This window comes from Micropterus salmoides, unplaced genomic scaffold (assembly GCF_014851395.1).
Source record: "Micropterus salmoides isolate LMB-PRFRI ecotype aquatic unplaced genomic scaffold, ASM1485139v1 Ms_hic_scaffold_20, whole genome shotgun sequence".
Classification (NCBI taxonomy): domain Eukaryota; kingdom Metazoa; phylum Chordata; class Actinopteri; order Centrarchiformes; family Centrarchidae; genus Micropterus; species Micropterus salmoides.
The window spans coordinates 27,668,387-27,686,738 of record NW_024041151.1 but is presented as its reverse complement, the minus strand read 5'-3'; the positions used below and the strand labels follow the sequence as shown (position 1 = coordinate 27,686,738).

The 18,352-nt window shown below is 40.3% G+C and overlaps 1 protein-coding gene across 12 annotated transcripts in view; it reads left to right on the top strand.

Annotated features, from left to right (window-relative positions):
* The window catches only part of LOC119914090 (transcription factor 4-like), a 270,600-nt gene that overhangs the window by 221,075 nt on the left and 31,173 nt on the right, over positions 1-18,352 (top strand). For 7 of the 12 annotated variants that reach the window (XM_038733104.1, XM_038733093.1, XM_038733103.1 and 4 more), the window contains 7 exons: positions 88-193; positions 1,534-1,682; positions 2,606-2,753; positions 7,013-7,083; positions 7,256-7,334; positions 11,373-11,452; positions 12,188-12,397. In XM_038733104.1, the coding sequence (XP_038589032.1) occupies positions 88-193; positions 1,534-1,682; positions 2,606-2,753; positions 7,013-7,083; positions 7,256-7,334; positions 11,373-11,452; positions 12,188-12,397 (843 nt within the window). Of the gene's footprint in view, positions 1-87; positions 194-1,533; positions 1,683-2,602; positions 2,754-7,012; positions 7,084-7,255; positions 7,335-11,372; positions 11,453-12,187; positions 12,398-18,352 lie in introns of all 12 variants that reach the window. The other 5 variants (XM_038733097.1, XM_038733092.1, XM_038733098.1 and 2 more) reach the window with 1 other exon arrangement.

The following is an 18,352-nucleotide window of genomic DNA, read 5'->3' as shown; positions in this document are numbered from 1 at the left end:
GTTTTGGCAGGTTTAGTTTGGCTGTGAGCTTTTGATGAGAACACGTTGCATGTTGATCAGATTGGTGATTCTGTGTTTGTGTTGCAGGTGTACGCTCCTTCTGCCAGTACAGCCGACTACAACAGGGACTCACCGGGTTATCCATCCTCCAAACCTCCCAGCTCTGGCTTCCCTAGCACATTCTTCATGCCAGGTACTCACACACACACACACACACACACACACACACACACACCATCAAAACTCCCCACAGTGGCTTTCTGAGCTCATTGTGGACACTGGATCACAGACGAAATGAGCTCGAGCTCTCTTAGCTGAAAGAGGTTCTCATACCAAAATCATACATTTTATTAGTTAATGTAACAGAAAGAACACATATGACTTTAACAGACACCTGTCAGCTAATCAAACAAGTGATATCTGTGGACATACAGTACTATAATGTTTGTTTATGTGTGTTCAGACTATACACTGTAAAGGGGGCGTAAAAGAAATGGACATATTCACCATGACGTCACCCATTGGTTCTGTGGACTACTGTTTTGAAGCCTCGAGTTTGGCATTTTGGCCGTCGTCATTTAGATTTTTTGGAACCACACACCAGACGTGACGATATTTGGACCAGTGGGTGGCGCAAGCTAGCTTGGTTAGCAAGGCGCAGCCGTAATTCACATTAACTATGAGAACACCTGGATGCTAATTTTGGCTAGCGAAAAACAGGCTTAAAACAAAATGTACTTTCTGGGAATAAAGAACAGCTGACTCCTAATGAGCTTTTTCAACAGCTCTTGTCAAATGTGCACAGAGCAATGGATACAAAATACCTCTATCCTGATTAAAAGGTCGCCATGGTAGTAACTTGTCAATCATAAGATAGCCCTAAAGCATACCCTGCTTTATCATCTATTTTTCTCTTTAAATTAGTAAATGAACATCATGCTGTGTTGAAGAAGACTTCAAACGATGGCATCGTCTATCGGCTCAACCCTAGGTTCAAAGCACTTACACATTGGCTTCACTTTCCAGACCCGGAGGTTCCCGCTTGGTTGAAACTAGTTTTGATGACATAGATTTAACTGCTGGGGAGTGTTTCCAGTCTATTGACTACCAATAGTGAATGCTTAGACTGATTTAATTACTCGAATTTTTCTCTAGACGGTGTCGTTTTCCCTGTCACCTGGGTGTCTGTCGTGTAAATATACGCAAAACTTTACAGACATTGATAAAGGTACAAATGGTCTCAGAAATCAGGTTTGTCAAGCTCAAATCTGTGTAAAAGGTTATTCTTAAAACTGAAGAAGAAAACCAGGTGTCCTATCTATATGGATTTTAAAAAATCAGGTTACTGCATAGTGTGTTAGATTACTAAACTACATGTAGGTGCACTGAGTGAGTCACAGGAAGGTTTAACAGAGAGAAAGCTCAGTATGTTTGTAGTATCTTATGGCCTGCACAGAGATAAAACTGATCTCAAACCAGCATAGAGCACATCACATGTACCTCTCTCTCCCCCTCTGTGTTTCTCTCTACCAGACGGTCACCACAGTGGCGATCCCTGGAGCAGCAGTAGTGGCAGTATGGGCCAGCAGGGTTACCATGGCAGCATGCTGGGGGGCGGAAACTCGGCCCACGGCCCCGCCCAGAGCTCCTCCTACTGCGGGATTCACCCTCACGACAGATTGGTGAGCAGAGGTGTCAATCACGGTGTACACAATTACCTGTGTCTGTACAGGTTGCGACACAAGTGATACTTTCCTGTTCAACCATCTAAATTATCCGTACTATGAGTGGGTGGGACATATACCATAAGTTGATCAGAAGTTGCTATATTTATAAGAAAACTATTTACAGAACTGCCTCAAAATTAAGCTTTAGAGAAATATAAGAGAAGTTGTTTTATAAATCGCATACTATACCATATTTATTGTTTCATTTGAAAATGGAAGTTGACACATTTTACTAGATAGTACTGGATACTCGTTCCAACCGAGTATTCGTTCAACCCTACTTACATGTACTTTTTTTCAGTTCGGTACTGACTCAGTTTTCCAGATTCTCCCTCATATTCCATGACTTTGCATGATTGTTTTTGTATTTGTTTTTTAATTTAAAAAAGCATGTTTATGGTTTAAACTACACAAAAAAAAAAGCTATCTAAAGTAACACATATGCAAAAACAAGAACACTACAGATCATAGCTACTATGAGGCAGAAGCAAGCTAAGTGGCTGCTTAGAGGCCATTGAGCTCTCTTTGACTTTCAATATTTTTGTCATAATGTAAGTATTTCGTCAAATGAAATATTCTTATGTCTGTACACCTCCTCTTAGAATTCATAATGTTATGGTGTAATCTCTATCATTCCTGGTATACATTTACAGTAGAAGCCATAAATGTCTGTTAAAGCATGACGCATGAAATTTATAAATTTGTACAAATAAGTGAGGCTGTTAATCTGTTGAAGGTCATTTACCCAATGGAGAGGCTTCATGTTTATCACCACTGCCTTTTTATTTTTATCCTGTTTTGATGTAACTTTTCCTATTTTGCGGCAGTTTGTCCCTTTGTTGTTAAAGTTTCATTTTGTGCCGTCCGTCTCTCAGCAGAGCTACCCGTCACACTCGTCTGCAGATATCAGCTCCAGCCTTCCTCCCATGTCTAGCTTCCACCGAGGGGGAGGGAGCGGGGGCGGGGGTAATCACTACAGCACCGCCTCTTGCACCGCCCCCACCAACGGCACAGACAGCATCATGGGTAAGACGCCATTGTGTATTTGGGACTTGAAGCAATGCATATCAAGAAATGATGCAGTTGCCTTTTATAAAGTCATTAAATTATAAAATGCTACTTTTAGAAAATATATGCTTGTTGGCATGACCTACTTCCTGTGAAGATTTAGACCACCTACTATGCTCACTCTGGGGATGAAGCCTGCTGAAAGAGATGTAGAAATGTTCACGCACACAGCTCAACTATCACTTAGAGAAGTTACATCTACATGAGTTGATGGCATCCTTTATGGAAAGTCATCTGCTGTCAATCAGTCGGCGTAGCTAATGACATTAGCTGTTCCTATTTAATTCACTGAAGAAGAAAAGCATCTGTCATATGTGAGTTGCGACATCACAAGATTTACAGTGTTCACAAAGACTTAGAAGAATGTCTCTTTATTCATCTGATTGGAAAGAAAATTAAAAAATATTTTTTTCACTCTAAACTTGAATCTGTTTTAACAAGATGCAAGCAGGTGGAAAATTCCCGTCCTGCAGGAAGCAGGGGAAAGAGTATCGGGTTAATTAAGAAACATTTGTTTTTATTATACTTTCAGCCATGCTAGCAGGCCCTAGGGATGCTAATGTCTGTCTGTCAGTTGGTCGGTCCACCACTTTGTGTCCAGAGTCAAGTATCTCACCAACTATTAAATGAATTGCCATGAACCTTTGTACAAACATTAATGGTCCCTAGAGGATGAATCCTACTGACTTCCCCTGATTGTTCTTCTAGTGCCCCCATGAGGTTGGCATTTATTTGTTTTATAGCAAAATGTCTCGACACCTACAGATTGTCTTGACATTTGATACACACAGTCACTTCACCGCTCAGGATGAATTGTAATAACCTTGGTGATCTCCTGACTTTCTCGGAGATAGAAAGAGCTGCTAGCATGGCTGGAGACTTGCTAATCTGTTGATAGCATGGGATCACTAATGTGAGATGACATATTCATGTGAAGGTGTATTTGGACTTGGACTTCAGTCAGACTTTAGTGACAATAATGACGACTTGGATTTGACAGCCGACTCCTTAAAGACGTGACTTGATGTTCGACCTGAAAGCAAAAGCATTCAAGACCTGAAAGACTTGCAGCTTGACTTGGCAATTTGGAATCTGGACTGCCATCAAAGACTTAACACTTGACTTGGGACTTTTCCTAAGGACTTAAACAAGCTCTGCTGTGTGGAAGCTTCCATTCTTAAACCATCTGCAGCCACTTTTACTTTTTTTTAGTTTAGCGACAAGGATGCACTCACTGTTTGTGTTCTGACTTTGGGAAAATCCACAAACGATCTACTCACAGTGACTACTTGAAAAACAACATTACCGGTCCTTTACTGTCACAAGACAACAATAGCTAGAACACATTTTTATTTACTGCCCCATAACCAGTTATAACTTAAACCACTTAAAAACTAAACTTCAGTGTCAGGGGAAGAAGCAGCGAGTCAGAAACTGAATATAATTGAATTGAGAAAAACAGTTGAACTCCATTTGGGCTGGACCTTGACATCACTGACACACACACACACACACAGAATACCATATGGACCCCTTGCTTTGAGTCCCAGAGAACAAATAGGACAGCAATAAGAAACAGATTGAAAGTTTGTTTTCATGGGAAGACATCTCCTACATTCCACAAAGATATCTCTCACACACACACACACATACACAAGCCAGAGCAGATGAGTGTAAACACAAGATGAACCTAATAAAAAACATGACCCTGTTGTTTAAATATAAACATATGATACACGTGTGTGCACACATGAGCACTTATACAAGGACACACAGTGTTTCCAGACGTTTCTCTGCCTCTGTTTGATTTCATACTACGTAGTAAACAAGTGAGTGAGTTCTCATTGCAGCTGCAGTCACTATGGAGGCATGTCAGTTACAAAGTGATTTTAATAATGAGCCGTGTTCACAATGAACGTATGAAAATGTCTGTAGAAACTTTTCAAACCTCCTGCAGCAAAATTCACTTCATTGTCCATCCATATGTCCCGCAAACTCGTTGGTGTTAATTCCTGTAGTTTAATTACGTCACTCCAGCACATCACTAAAACAGTAACTTTCTCGTTGAACTCATAGAGTCAGCTCTAAATACAATGTAGCAGGTGTGTGGCAGGTGGCACCATTTAATGTGACTAAACCAACACATGTAGCTGCTTGCAAGCTCGACAGTGTTGGGCGAGTCTATATTGGGTGAAAAAGTAAGTGACTGGAACATACTGAAGGACTGGTTGCCAATCAAAGTTTCATTGTAGAGCCGCAACAATTAGTCGATTAATCGATTAGTTGATCAAGAGAACGATCAATCTTTTACGTCAGTGGGAAAAAAAAGAAACTTTTTATGGTTCCAGTTTTTCAAATGTGAGGATGTGCTTTTTTTTCTTGTCTAAGATTATAATAATTTAAATGTCTTTGGGTTTTGGACTTTTGGATGGACAAAACAAGGCATCTGAAGAAGTTTTGATACAGTTTTTCCACCGTGACCATTAAGAGTTTTTTGTAAATTACATGAATCCAGACTGACCACAGCTGCTGTTCTGCATGAGTGTTTCATTCTCAAAAGTGGGTGAACTCCCTCTGAAGTAGCATAACGATGAGATTTAGAATTAAAATGATCACGGTCAGAGACGTTGGATTAAATCTCCAGGTTGGTCCAATGAACACCACTGGTAGGAAGCTGGTTAGGCATCATGCCCTTGTCACCGCACCAGCAACCAGTATTTGAGTAGGTTTTAAGTAAACTCAAAAAAGCAAAATGCTTCATTATTGGGCGGTTGATGGTCCCACAAAGCAACTAATGTGTTATATGGAATTGGGACAAAAAATTGTCAAATGAACAGAAACGAAACAACTAATTAAATAAAACTGTTTAACTTAAAAAAATATATAATACAAAATTAAATTACTCTATTTTTCTCTTTGAAGAGGTGATGGACAGAGACAGAAAAACAAAAACATCAGTTTTATCTTCTGAATGCTCTCCTCCTTTGCAGCTATAAGCTCTCATTTATGAAAAAGATTTTCTCCTGCACATGTTCTAAATTATGCATCAAGTCAGGATAGGAGTGTGTGTGTGTGTGTGTGTGTGTGTGTGTGTGTGTGTGTGTGTGTGTGTGTAAAAGTAATCCCTTGGATGGTTTACTAGACCAATGGTATGGCGTGAGTGAGACATGAGGCTTTAACCCCAAAACATATGCCGCTTCCTGTCTCTCTCTCCCTTCTCTCTCCCACTTCATCTCGCTCTCTCTAACAGCTTAAAGAAGTCCAGTCCTGCCAATTTCTGTAATGGATTCATTTGCCATGAAAGGATGTGTTTTTGCTGTGCTGTGTCTGTGTGGCGTGCGCGTGTCTAACTTGTGTGTGCGAGCGTAAACTTTCCATCTGGGATCTGCTATCAGGAGAGATGAGCTGTGAGCATGTCAGAGTCTCTCTGCCTCAGTGTGTATGTGTTTGTGTGTGTGTGTGTGGGCGCTCATCTGGTCCTGTGAGGTCACTTCCTTCCTCTTTGGCCTCTGTGCTCTTCAAGTGTGTGAAACAGATTTAGTTGTATTGAAGTCCAGTATTTGCACACGCACACACACATAGTTAGTCACTAAAAATGTGAACTGTAAATGTTGAATGTTGGTCTCTTTTGAGTTCTGTCTGTCTCATTACTTGAAAAGGAGCCTGGTCACACCACCATTTACAACAGTTAATATTGGAGCAAATTCAACTCATTTCAAATCATTGAATAATTGATATGTGTAGGTTAATGCATTGGAGCTGAAGTAAATCAACTTTGGTGAACGGTGACACAAGAATATTCCCCACTCAGAATCGTTCTTGGAGAATTCGCATTATTTATTTAACCAAAATGATATAAACTGCTGCACATAAGAAGAAAATGAATTCATGTGCTAACTTCCTTTACGTTGGGTGCTTCTACTTCTCCTTCTCCTTGTTTTATTTCCAGCAATGTAATAAAGAATGAAAAGGAAACCAGGCAAAGCTGCTACAGAGTGTGTGTATCTGTGGACAAGGAAGACAGATTAATTCATGAAAGTAGTGGAACCAGATATTTAGGTGGATCACTATTAATGAATGTGTTGCCGGTTTGAGTGCGAAACGGATGGACTGATAGTGTACAAATAGACAGAATAATTAAAATATGTACTCAACTACATCCTTATTTACAAGAACATGTCCCTGTATTCCCCTGTGTGTGCGTGTGTGTGCAACAGCTAACCGAGCACAGAGCGCAGCAGCCAGCAGCTCTCAAACAGGAGACGCCTTAGGGAAAGCACTCGCATCCGTAAGTGCAGCACATACAAACACACACATAAACATGCACACACATACAGATGTGATAGACCTGTTTAGTATTTTTATTAATGCAAAATGATTTTGTAGCCTATGTTACCTAATTAGTTTTTTTTTCAGACTTTTCACGACTTTTTGTTTTCACAATTCTACATTTTTTTCAGATCTACTCTCCGGACCACACGAACAACAGCTTCTCGTCCAATCCCTCCACTCCAGTAGGCTCCCCGCCCTCCCTCACAGGTAGCACATGAAACTCACCCTCCAATCACAACACACCAGCCAAATACAGCTACAGAACCAACAGCATGAGCAGAGCTGACCCGGACTGGATACCAAATTACTCGAACAATAAAAATGCTGACTTGAAACTTGACTTTAACTTGTTTGATCTAGTCTTAAATGACTTGAGGCTCAGCATGAACTTCTTAGGACTTAAGACTTGACTTGGATTTGTTTCCAATGACTTGAGGCTTGATTTGGACTTGTTTCAAATGACTTGAGGCTTGACTTGGACTTGTTTCAAAGGATTGAGGCTTGACTTGGACTTGTTTCAAAGGATTGAGGCTTGACTTGGCCTTGTTTCAAATGACTTGAGGCTTGACTTGGACTTGTTTCAAAGGATTGAGGCTTGACTTGGACATGTTTCAAAGGATTGAGGCTTGACTTGGACTTGTTTCAAAGGATTGAGGCTTGACTTGGCCTTGTTTCAAATGACTTGAGGCTTGACTTGGACTTGTTTCAAATGACTTGAGGCTTGACTTGGACTTGTTTCAAAGGATTGAGGCTTGACTTGGACTTGTTTCAAATGACTTGAGGCTTGACTTGGCCTTGTTTCAAATGACTTGAGGCTTGACTTGGACTTGTTTCAAAGGATTGAGGCTTGACTTGGACTTGTTTCAAATGACTTGAGGCTTGACTTGGACTTGTTTCAAATGACTTGAGGCTTGACTTGGACTTGTTTCAAAGGATTGAGGCTTGACTTGGCCTTGTTTCAAATGACTTGAGGCTTGACTTGGACTTGTTTCAAATGACTTGAGACTTGACTTGGACCTGTTTCAGATGACTTAACAAACTAAAGCTATACATTTGTATTTAATAATAAATAACATAGGGCGATCTGCTATGTACAGTAAGTGCAATCAGCATAAAACAAGGCCATAAAAACACATTAATAATATCCGTGTCTCCTCTCCATACCCCTCCTCCTCTTATTTCCACCAATTACTCCTCCTCCCGGCTGATGTTGTAAACTCTCCCTGCTCCTTAAAGTGAAAAATTACTTTTCCTAATAATAGTTGTGTAGAATTTGTCTCTAATTGCTGCTACACACAATATTTGATATTTCTGTGCTGCGCCTTGTGACTGATAGCTTTAATTACGAGCACCACTTCGACAAATCGTTCACAAAACCTACCGGCTCTGCAAACACGAGCCCCCTCCCCTCTTTCTTCTCCTCCTCCTCGTCATTATAGCTGCCTGGGATATTGCCTGCTAAACCATAATTGGTGTTTATCATTGTGTCAGAGTTACTCCACTTTTTACAAATTAGAAATGAAGCCTATTAGAGCAAACTACATGCAAATTGATATCCAAGGCTAATTCTGCGAGGGTGTTTTACAGTGTTGGACCCGGAATAATTTACCCTGCCGTTTAATACATATATTTGTATTTGCACATGAATGTACCCAGGTGATTATTCATTAATTAGCATATGGTAATGAGTGTGTACTATGAATAAAGCAGAGGGGAGAGAAAAGACAATTAAAAAAAGAGAAACATGAGCTAATGAGATGAGATCAGAGTTACAAGGGAGAGATCAGTGGTGAAGGCAGAGAAGAGGTAAGAGGAGGAAAGAGAAGGAAAACAAGTATGGAGGGGCAAGAAAAGAGATAAAGGAGGAGAGGGGAGGGAATGAAGCAATAAGAAAAGAAAATGAATGAATAAGAAACAAGCAAGGAAAACAAGAGAGAGGAGCATAAAAGATGACGAAAATGAGGGGGAAAAAAACTACATGGAAAGGATAAAAAATAAGCGATAAAGTGCTCTCCCTACCTTGACAGGTTCTAGCTAGCTGGGATTAAAACGTAATGATCAGACTTCCTTCATATAATCTGATGTAGACTGTCTTAGTTTATGCTTGTGATTTTCAAACTCTCAATAACATGTCGGCTGTTTTTCAAAAACACAATTTTTTTTTTCAAAACTGCCAGAAAAAATATTTGGTGGTGCTTTATTTTCAAATGCATTTTTGAATACTTTTGAGGAGAGAAAGAGGCCATCATACGTAAAGTTACATCTACAACACCAATCAGTGTTAGTTAGGTCCATGAGTTTTGAGTCATGTTATCATTTAAATGTTTGCTGATTGATCGTGATCGGCTGATTGATTGTGAGGCTGCGACATCACATGCTTTTTGTTAGCATTAGCTGTCATTATGGTTGGTCACACATTAGAGAAAATAAATAGTGGCAAAATCAATTAATGAATGAAATGATGCACAATCCTGAGAACAAACTGTCAGGGGAAGTAAACAGAGTACAGAGTACAGAGAGAATAAAACACACCACTACAATGGAGGATAATGGATTTTCATTTGTGATGCTCACTACACTGAAAAATGACTTCACTTAAACAGCAACATCTCTTTGCTGAAACACAGTTATGAACCATCGACAGAACACACCGCAGCCAATTTTATATGTACAATTTATTTGGTGAAAAGTAGTCCCTTCAGTGTGGTTGAGGATTTACACAGAGTAACAGGGACACTGATATGAAAACATGTTGCTTTGGGGCATTTTTCAATTTTTTGAGCACCACAAACTAAACTGAGGGTATCTATCTCTGAAACTTCCATTCACCGCCCCAGTACTGTAAGTCACCACAGAGTACTCAGAGATAGATACCCTCAAAACCTGGACACATAAAACCAAAACTATCTCCGTGACCAGAAACACCCTGGGTAAAAGGCAAAATATGTTTTGAGTGATAAGGGTGAAGTCAGTGCTTGAATTGGGCCAGTGGTACAGATAACCGTCCAGCTGAGAACTGTTGCTTATTAGTTGGCACTGCCACTTTGTAATTATTCATTGTGTACTTATTGTAAGACATGGGTAAGAGATGGGCTCCCTGATCCAGCAAGAAGCAGAACACTTTACAACAGTTTTGTTAGGCACTACATGTGGTCTAGGTTTGTAAGAAAGCAGCTGGATATGAACTCGCACCTGTCAAATGGTCATTACAAAGCCTGGCAGGTATCACTTTGTGCACATAAATTCATATTTTGTATTACGAATTAGTCTTTTGTACCCTTGTATTTGTGTCTTGCTGTACATACATGCTATGCATGCTGTTTTTTTTAAGCACTGGCATCTTTTTTTCCAATTCAAGCACTGTGTGAATTGAAGCTTTAACAGGATTTTGCTATGATTTCTACTTTTTAAAATAAACTGAGTTAGAAACCAAAAATCAAAAATCATCTATAAGCTTGTCTCACTTTTGAAATGCTACTGAAAGGCCTCCATATACCAGCCCATCATCACTGAGGGCCTCATGTCAATGTAAATTCACACAAGTCGCTGTCTCCCCTCTGTCTATCAGCTAATGAGACCTGTCGATTCAGATACGACCCTTCAACGAGTGACAACAAACACAAAAGCAGAAGAGAGCAGAGACACAAAGCTTGTTTATTCTGCAGAGGGCCCATGCTAATCAACCGCTTGTACCTTTTCAAAGACAAAAGCCTTGTATTAGCATTTCTGCTATGAGATATGAGCTGGTTTGTTTTCGTCTTTTTATCCACATCTCTGCGTTTATTCTGTCGGAGTACCATGAGTGGGTACGATGAGAGACTCCTTGCATAAAGACGTTTTGTCTGGCGTTTGGCGCTGTACATCGAGTGGTTTCTTTCTTCAACATATAAAAGGAGAGGAGGGTTTAGCTCTAATCCTCACACAGACATTCATCTATTTTCTGTACACACTTATCCTGTTCAGGGTCACAGGGAGAACCTATCCCAGCATGCTTTAGGTGAAAGACAGGGTTACACCCTGGACTGGTCGGCAGTCTGTCACAGAGCTTACATGCTGCTGAAGGGATGCCAGTTTGAACTAAGCAGAAACGTCTCGACTCCAGTTATTTTCCCAACTCCCAGATCTCCTACTCATAGCTCCCTGTTCTCTGAATCTTGTCGTGCATCTTGCTTTTAATCTGCTACTGACATCCTGTAGTTCCCCATCCCCTCTCCTGACGATGTCTGCTTGTCTCCTGTCTCCTAGCTGCCAGTTCAGCTGTCTGGTCGAGGAACGGCGGACAGGGAGCGTCATCGCCAAACTATGAGGCTCCACTGCACTCTCTGGTATACACACACACCCACACACACACCCACAGTTTGTCCAAAATAGAAAATATTTTTAAGGGGTCAGTTCACCTAAAACCATATCTTCACACTTTCTCCTATTTTCACATTGCAGATAGCAGATAGCAGATTTTTTTTGTTTGCAGATGGTTTGAGATCTCTACACTGAAACAATACTGTGGAGATTAATATGTTTAATATGTTAAGAGCGGTCGATTCACAGTGTTCCTCCAAACTGTTACTTCACCAACAATATGTCAGAATGTCTCTCACCACATTTTTGACAACCCTATACATGTCTGTGGCACATGTCTGTGGTCGTTTTTAGCAAACATTTTTCAAATAGGAGAAATTGTTGCATTGGTGATACTATTTACAGCAGCAGGCTCATGAGTGTAGGATTAAGTCCAAATAGGCCACAGTGTGTGCGTCATGGTAATGAAGGGACATATCACCCAGTGCAACAGTGTGGCTCACTGCTGTGTTTTTAATAGCCTTTAATGGGAGTTATTAACAATAAGAATAATATATTCTTGTTCACATGGACCTGTGGTATCTGGTAACTGAGTCTCTGTCACCTGTCTTCTGTCTGTCTTCTGTATTTTGATAATTAGTTAAAGATGAGCTAAAGATCCAGTCACAATCTGTATAATCTTTCTGAAGCATCTGAGTCAGAGCTGTGTCTACAGACAAAGATAAGAAAGAACACTTCAACTGTGTCCCTTCGTTCTGCAGCAAAGTCGTATCGAGGACCGCCTGGAGCGTTTGGATGACGCCATCCACGTACTGCGGAGCCACGCGGTGGGACCATCAACGGCAATGACCAGCGGGCACGGGGACATGCACAGCCTCATCGGGGCCGCACATTCGCACAACGGCGCTATGGGCGCTCTGGGCAGCGGGTATGGGACAGGACTGCTGTCGGCCAACAGACACTCCCTCATGGTATGTACCTGAGAGCATGTTTCTATACTGTATTAATGAGTGTGAGGGTTATGCCATCAGTAGGAGGAGCAGCACAGAAGTCCCATTAATGAAGTCTAATTCATTTAAGCTGATGGAGTTCCAAACACTGAAAAGGAATCTCCTCCGAGACTTTTACATGGATGAATCTAAATTTACTGTTACATAAGATATTGGAGCACTGAATGAAGTTTGTTAAAACAGCTCAACATGAAGAGACTTCAAACACTCAAATATGTCAACCTCAATATGTCGTAAAAGTCTTAAAATTTTAGTTTAAAAGTGAGTTAGACTGGCAACAATATACAAAATAGACAGGATACACAATAGAAAAAATGACAATATTTTATTTGAAGAATTATTTACTTGTAAGCAAGATTATTTATGTGGTTAATTAATAATAACAATAAGAAAATTCCACTCACTATTAAATGAAATGAGTTGTTAAATGCCGGTGGTGTGAGCAAAAATAAACAGATTCCTAAAAGAATCACAGAAATTTGGCCGCAACAAAACTCTGTCTGACCATAAAGCTAATCAAAGTTGAAGATCAACTTAAGGCTGTAGCTGAAAATAGACTGAATATCTTACAAAGGAAATTCATGGCCAGTTACATTAAAACATGTTCTGCGTGTGTTGCTTGACAAGATTATTTGTCTTGGGGGAAAAAGGCAGAATCGACTTAAAAGAAAGTGGATTTAAATTGACAAATGAGACTTGACTTATGTCTTCCCACAGCTGGAAAACATGAGGTGGGGAGTCACTGAAAACCCAGTCCCACACATGGTCAAACAAACGTTTAAGTACTGTATTGTATTAATAGAGGTGCAGATGAATTAGTAAAAGAAGAGGAGAGAAGAGCAAACAAGGGTAGAGGAGGATGAATTGAAAATATGAGGTAAGGCAGCAGTAATGTTTTCCATGTTTAATTTAGGCTTTTTTTTTGTCAACTTGAAACAATAAACATAAAGAACCAAACAGCTGTGTAAGAGATGTAGAAGGGCGAGGGAGGGACAGAGAGAGAGAGAGAGGGAGAGAGAGAGCATTAGAAAACACTGCCAGCATAAACACATTCAGATGCCCGAACATCTTCGGTCAGACCTACTTTGTTTATTTGTGTTTAACGATTGTGCATATTCACATGTGCACTAGTACACACGCACCAGATGTTAATGCAAACTAACACACAGAACACTCTGCATGCTGTCACCACCTTTTCAACACCTCTCTCTCTCTCTCTCTCTCTCTCTCTGTACAAAAACCTGGCCACAGCCTCTGTGGCGTCATCCGTCAGGGTTCTGAAGGGACATTTTGTCTTTTGATCTGTCCAACTCTTCTGTATTGTGGCTGGAATGAACACTGCAGCCTTTAGGGGGCGCTAGCGGCAGCATTACGCCATCCTCACCACAGTAGTTCAGGAGCTTTGTCTCTCTCTGGTCTTTGTTAAAGTATTTACTTTGAAGTGGTGTTTTCTAAATGGAGAGCACCTGTGGCAGAGGTGTGTGTGTGTGTGTGTGTGTGTGTGTGTGTGTGTGTGTCTGTGTGAGCGCATGCTGGTCAGCTCCCACAGAGATTATCTTCTTCTCACGCATATCTATCCAGCTGTCTCTCTCTCTCTCTCTCTCTCTCTCTCTCTCTCTCTCTCTCTCTCTGCCTGCATCTTTCCCTCTCACCTTTGTCCATCTCCCCTTGTATTTGTGTGTTTTTGTTGTATTTCCTGCTTCTTCAGCCCTAAATTTTGAATCAATAATGAGGGAACTCTAAAATGAATGGTGTGAGTCATACAGTCCTGAACCCACAGAAATGAACGTTTCAGTCTCACCGCTCTCATTAATGCTGTTTCCAGCAGCAGCAGGCAGCTGTTTTCTGCAAACAAGCTCTGATAAACCCGCTGTACTCTACTCATCAAGCACCAAATGGCAGACAGACAAAGTTAGAGACTCGCTAGTGAAGAAAGTGGAAGAACTAGCATGCTAAAGGGAGGATTTTCTTGGAAATTGGTAGAGACCAAACCAGAGCTACAGGGACAGTAAATATTGGACTTAAATTCAACTTTATAGGGTGATCATATTCAAGTCTGTTATTTAACTTGTCGTGAAGTGTTGCCCCCAAAAAATGATTAATGCAGCACTAAGATAGTGAAGAAAGAAGTATTAGGCATCCGGTTCAGAAACGTAAGATATTAGGACATTTCATTTTTGGGAAGATATTAGTTTTACGTCATTTATTTCACCTTTTACGATTTTGTTGAAGTTGAGTAGATTGATAAGACATAACTGCTTTTTAAGGGAGGAAAGAAAGCTGTGTGGTGTGATTTGAACGTTACACTAAATCAAATATGGCGATGGGATCTAAATAACATCAACAACACAGTTTTTTATTAAGTTAAGTTTCATCAAAGGTTGTGTTTTTCAGACTGTGTATATATAGAACTCCTGGTTTTATCAATTAATTACTAAGATGTGAGAAACATGTGTTAAGATGATTTAACACTTTTTAACACAGATATGACAAAGTGGAAGGAAGAGAACAGAGAGTGTTTGGATTCATGATGTAATTTTGAGTTTGTGGTAAAGAAATGCTTAAACTCAATGGGAAATACTTGCAAACTACTTTTCACTTTTATTTGGCGGTACTTTTAAACACTTCTCTGCTCTCTGGACATCCCCAGAGACAGATTTGGAGTTTAGCTTTATGAGGTGGTGTGCGGCTTAGCCCAAGAAAACATTAAACGTGAGCTTCTTGTTAAGGGTAAGATTTGTACAAACTACTTTTCAGTTTAATCTTTAATCTCGTTTCAGATAAATTTTTTTGTATGCATCCAGTGCAAATACTGTTTACTTCTGGATTCTTCAAAACACACAGACACAGAAGCTCACAAAAGGCTTATTGTGTTGTCATAAGGGTGTGTGTTGATTCAGGCTCTGGATTATTGGCTGATAGAAAAACAGACTCATTAAGGCTGAAACACAGCAGCTCTATAAAAGGTTTTTCCATGGGCCCGGGTCAGCCCTCTTTAGCCGTGCCGTGCCGAGCTAAACCATGATGACATGCCCTTCCACAGGGCCGACCATATCCGTGGCGGTCTCCTTCTCTAGCCGTGTCCTCAGCAGCTAAACTCATGTGTGTCTGTACTGCAGACTAGACATAAACTGATTTTAAGCCTTATTAGAGCTGTTAGGTTGCTGCTGATGAAAAGTGAACCTTTTCTGCTGTTGCAAAAGCTTTCCACTGGGGTGTGGGATATTTTTAGCGTGAAGAAGTTTCGGGAAATGCAATGTGTCTGTGGTGCTTCAGGTCTACAGGTCTAATCAAGCAGATAGGGACATATTTTAGCTTTTTGGTCAGCGGATCAGTTTTAAAGATTGCAGGAAGGAGCAGTACAAACAGGACCAGCCTCAGTGAGATGAGAAGGGCTGCAGGCCACAGGCTCTTACTGTAGTTTGTGACCAGAACATGTCATCAAAGTAAACATGACATTAGAAGGTAAACAACTTTACCTTACTATGCGGTGCAGTAGAAAAACACTCACACTGTTCACGGCATGGCTACCCACCCCTTCTATGACAAAAAAAAACAACTACACACACACACACTGCTATATAATTATCCCGGGCAAGTGCAAGTGCTGGTTAACATCACACTGGCGAGACTCAAACCTGACAGCCCACTGACATTGTGGGGACCCACCTCTATAGCGTATTTTAATTGGAGGAGCAGCTGGTACCAGAAGTCTTTTTCCTCACTGTAAATTCTCATCTTTTTGATCATTTTACAGTATTTTAGCTTTATGTTATGACCAGCAGAAAGAAATGAGTTTTTTTTTCTGTCCGCTTGGCATGGCTGATGGCTCAAATCAGAGTCATCTGTATTTCTGTACTAGGTCTGATACAATACCTAAGCAATAGGTTTCGCTAACAATACCAAAACTGGACATTTTTCTCAACTCTACAATAGAGAGCCTAAGTCCCTCCTCTTCCGGTGGACCACCATGGGACCTTACTTTGGAATAAAAATGTACGGTAGTCAATGGCTAAAAAACGACTAATTAATTTTTTGATCCCGTTTGAATTGTGCTCTGAATTACACATATGATGATGGTCAATTTAAAATATACATTTAAAAGTCAAGAAAGTCACAGTTTGATGTAAAATTGTTGAGGTATAAGACTGTAAAAATACATAATTACAAAGACTACAAACCCAAAAGTCGCATATGTCACATTGTAACATTTTCTCTGAATGACTGAAGCTAACGGTACTGAAGAAGCTAACGTCAAACAACTCCATGTGTAGATGATGTGATAAAAGGACAGTCATTGGATTAAACACATCAGGTGAGAGATATTTCTGTGTGGAACATAGCTGAGTTACATAGCTAGCAGCAACCAAGCAATGAACGTTAGCTAGCATTACCGCGCTAACATGGTGGTGATGTATATTGTGCGAGACGAGAGCTGTAGTTCATTGAACGGTTTTCACATAGAACAACATGTAACTTCACTGATTTACGACAAAGTGCAACTTTCTTTTAAACTGACAGTTCAAACAGGATCAAAAAATGTCTCTCGCCATTGACTACCATACATATTTTTTCCGAAATAAGGTGCCATGGGCCAGAAGCGGAAGCGAGTGACTTAGGCTCTCTATGTAAGACAATTCTGCAAAACCCTGGATTATGTTTTCTTTACAATGATTTTCTGTCCATTGTCAACGCTTTAAAAAATCTTTCTTTCTAAGGTAACTTTGGCAACTACAGCATAGTTAACATTACAGAAAGATTTTGGTCATGGTAAGTAAACTATGGGTAAGACACAGTTATGCAACTTAAACACTTGGTTAATGTTAGGTTCAATGTAAAAACATTGATTTAAGTCAGTTATTGTCTGAGAATAATTAAGCACCATTATGAATCTGACATTCTGACATTCACTGCCCACTCCATTTTGTGGACACATTTCAATTCAAAGTATTGAGGTTTACTTCCCAGGTCTAGGTATAGTCTGTGTAGCATGTACAGTATGTACTTAGTACATCACACACACACACACACACACACACACACACACACACACACAACCACACACAGCATAAACAGGAAGTTTGAACCAAAACAAAAGAACAAGACTCAATAGAAATACTGGGGGGAAAAAATGAGTGGCAAATAGAAATAATAAAGTCAGAGGAAAGGGTGAGGTCATCTCTGAAATGAAGCCATTGTGTTTGCTCTGAGACTGTTTTCTGGTTTTCTCATACATACATTCACTCTCTCTCTCTCCTAGTTTTCTGTCACTCTATGTCTCTTACTCATGTTTTTTTTTTAAATCATCATCCCCATCCCCTCTTTCCTGTCTTTCACTACTCTCTTTCCTTCTCCTTCCATTCATTTTGTCATTTTTATCTTTTTTCACTTTCCTCTCTTCCTTTTCCAATCCACCCCTATTATTTTTTCTTTCTTATCTTTTTTCAACCTCTATTTCTGTCTCTGTCCGGCAGTTATTTCATTGTTACGCTCACTCACACACACACATACACATTTTCTCTCTTACTGACACATTTTATCACATATTTACATAATTACATATTTTGTCACTTTTGTTTCCATCTTCCTGTCTTGATGTACTTATTTTATCTTTTATCTTTCTCTGTGTCCCAATCCTTTCATATGCACACACATGTGCGGACACACACACACACATGCACACGCGCGCACACACACACACACATGCACACGCGCGCGCACACACACACACACACACACACACACACACACACACACAGCTGTATGTAGTTTGGCAGTGTTAGGCAGAGACGCCTGCAGGCTGAGGTCATAGCTCTGGGAAAACAGGTGGTAGACTGATGCGGGGGAGAGAGAGGACGAGAGACATATACATAGACATGATTGCATACATAGACACACTCAAATACATAAACGTAT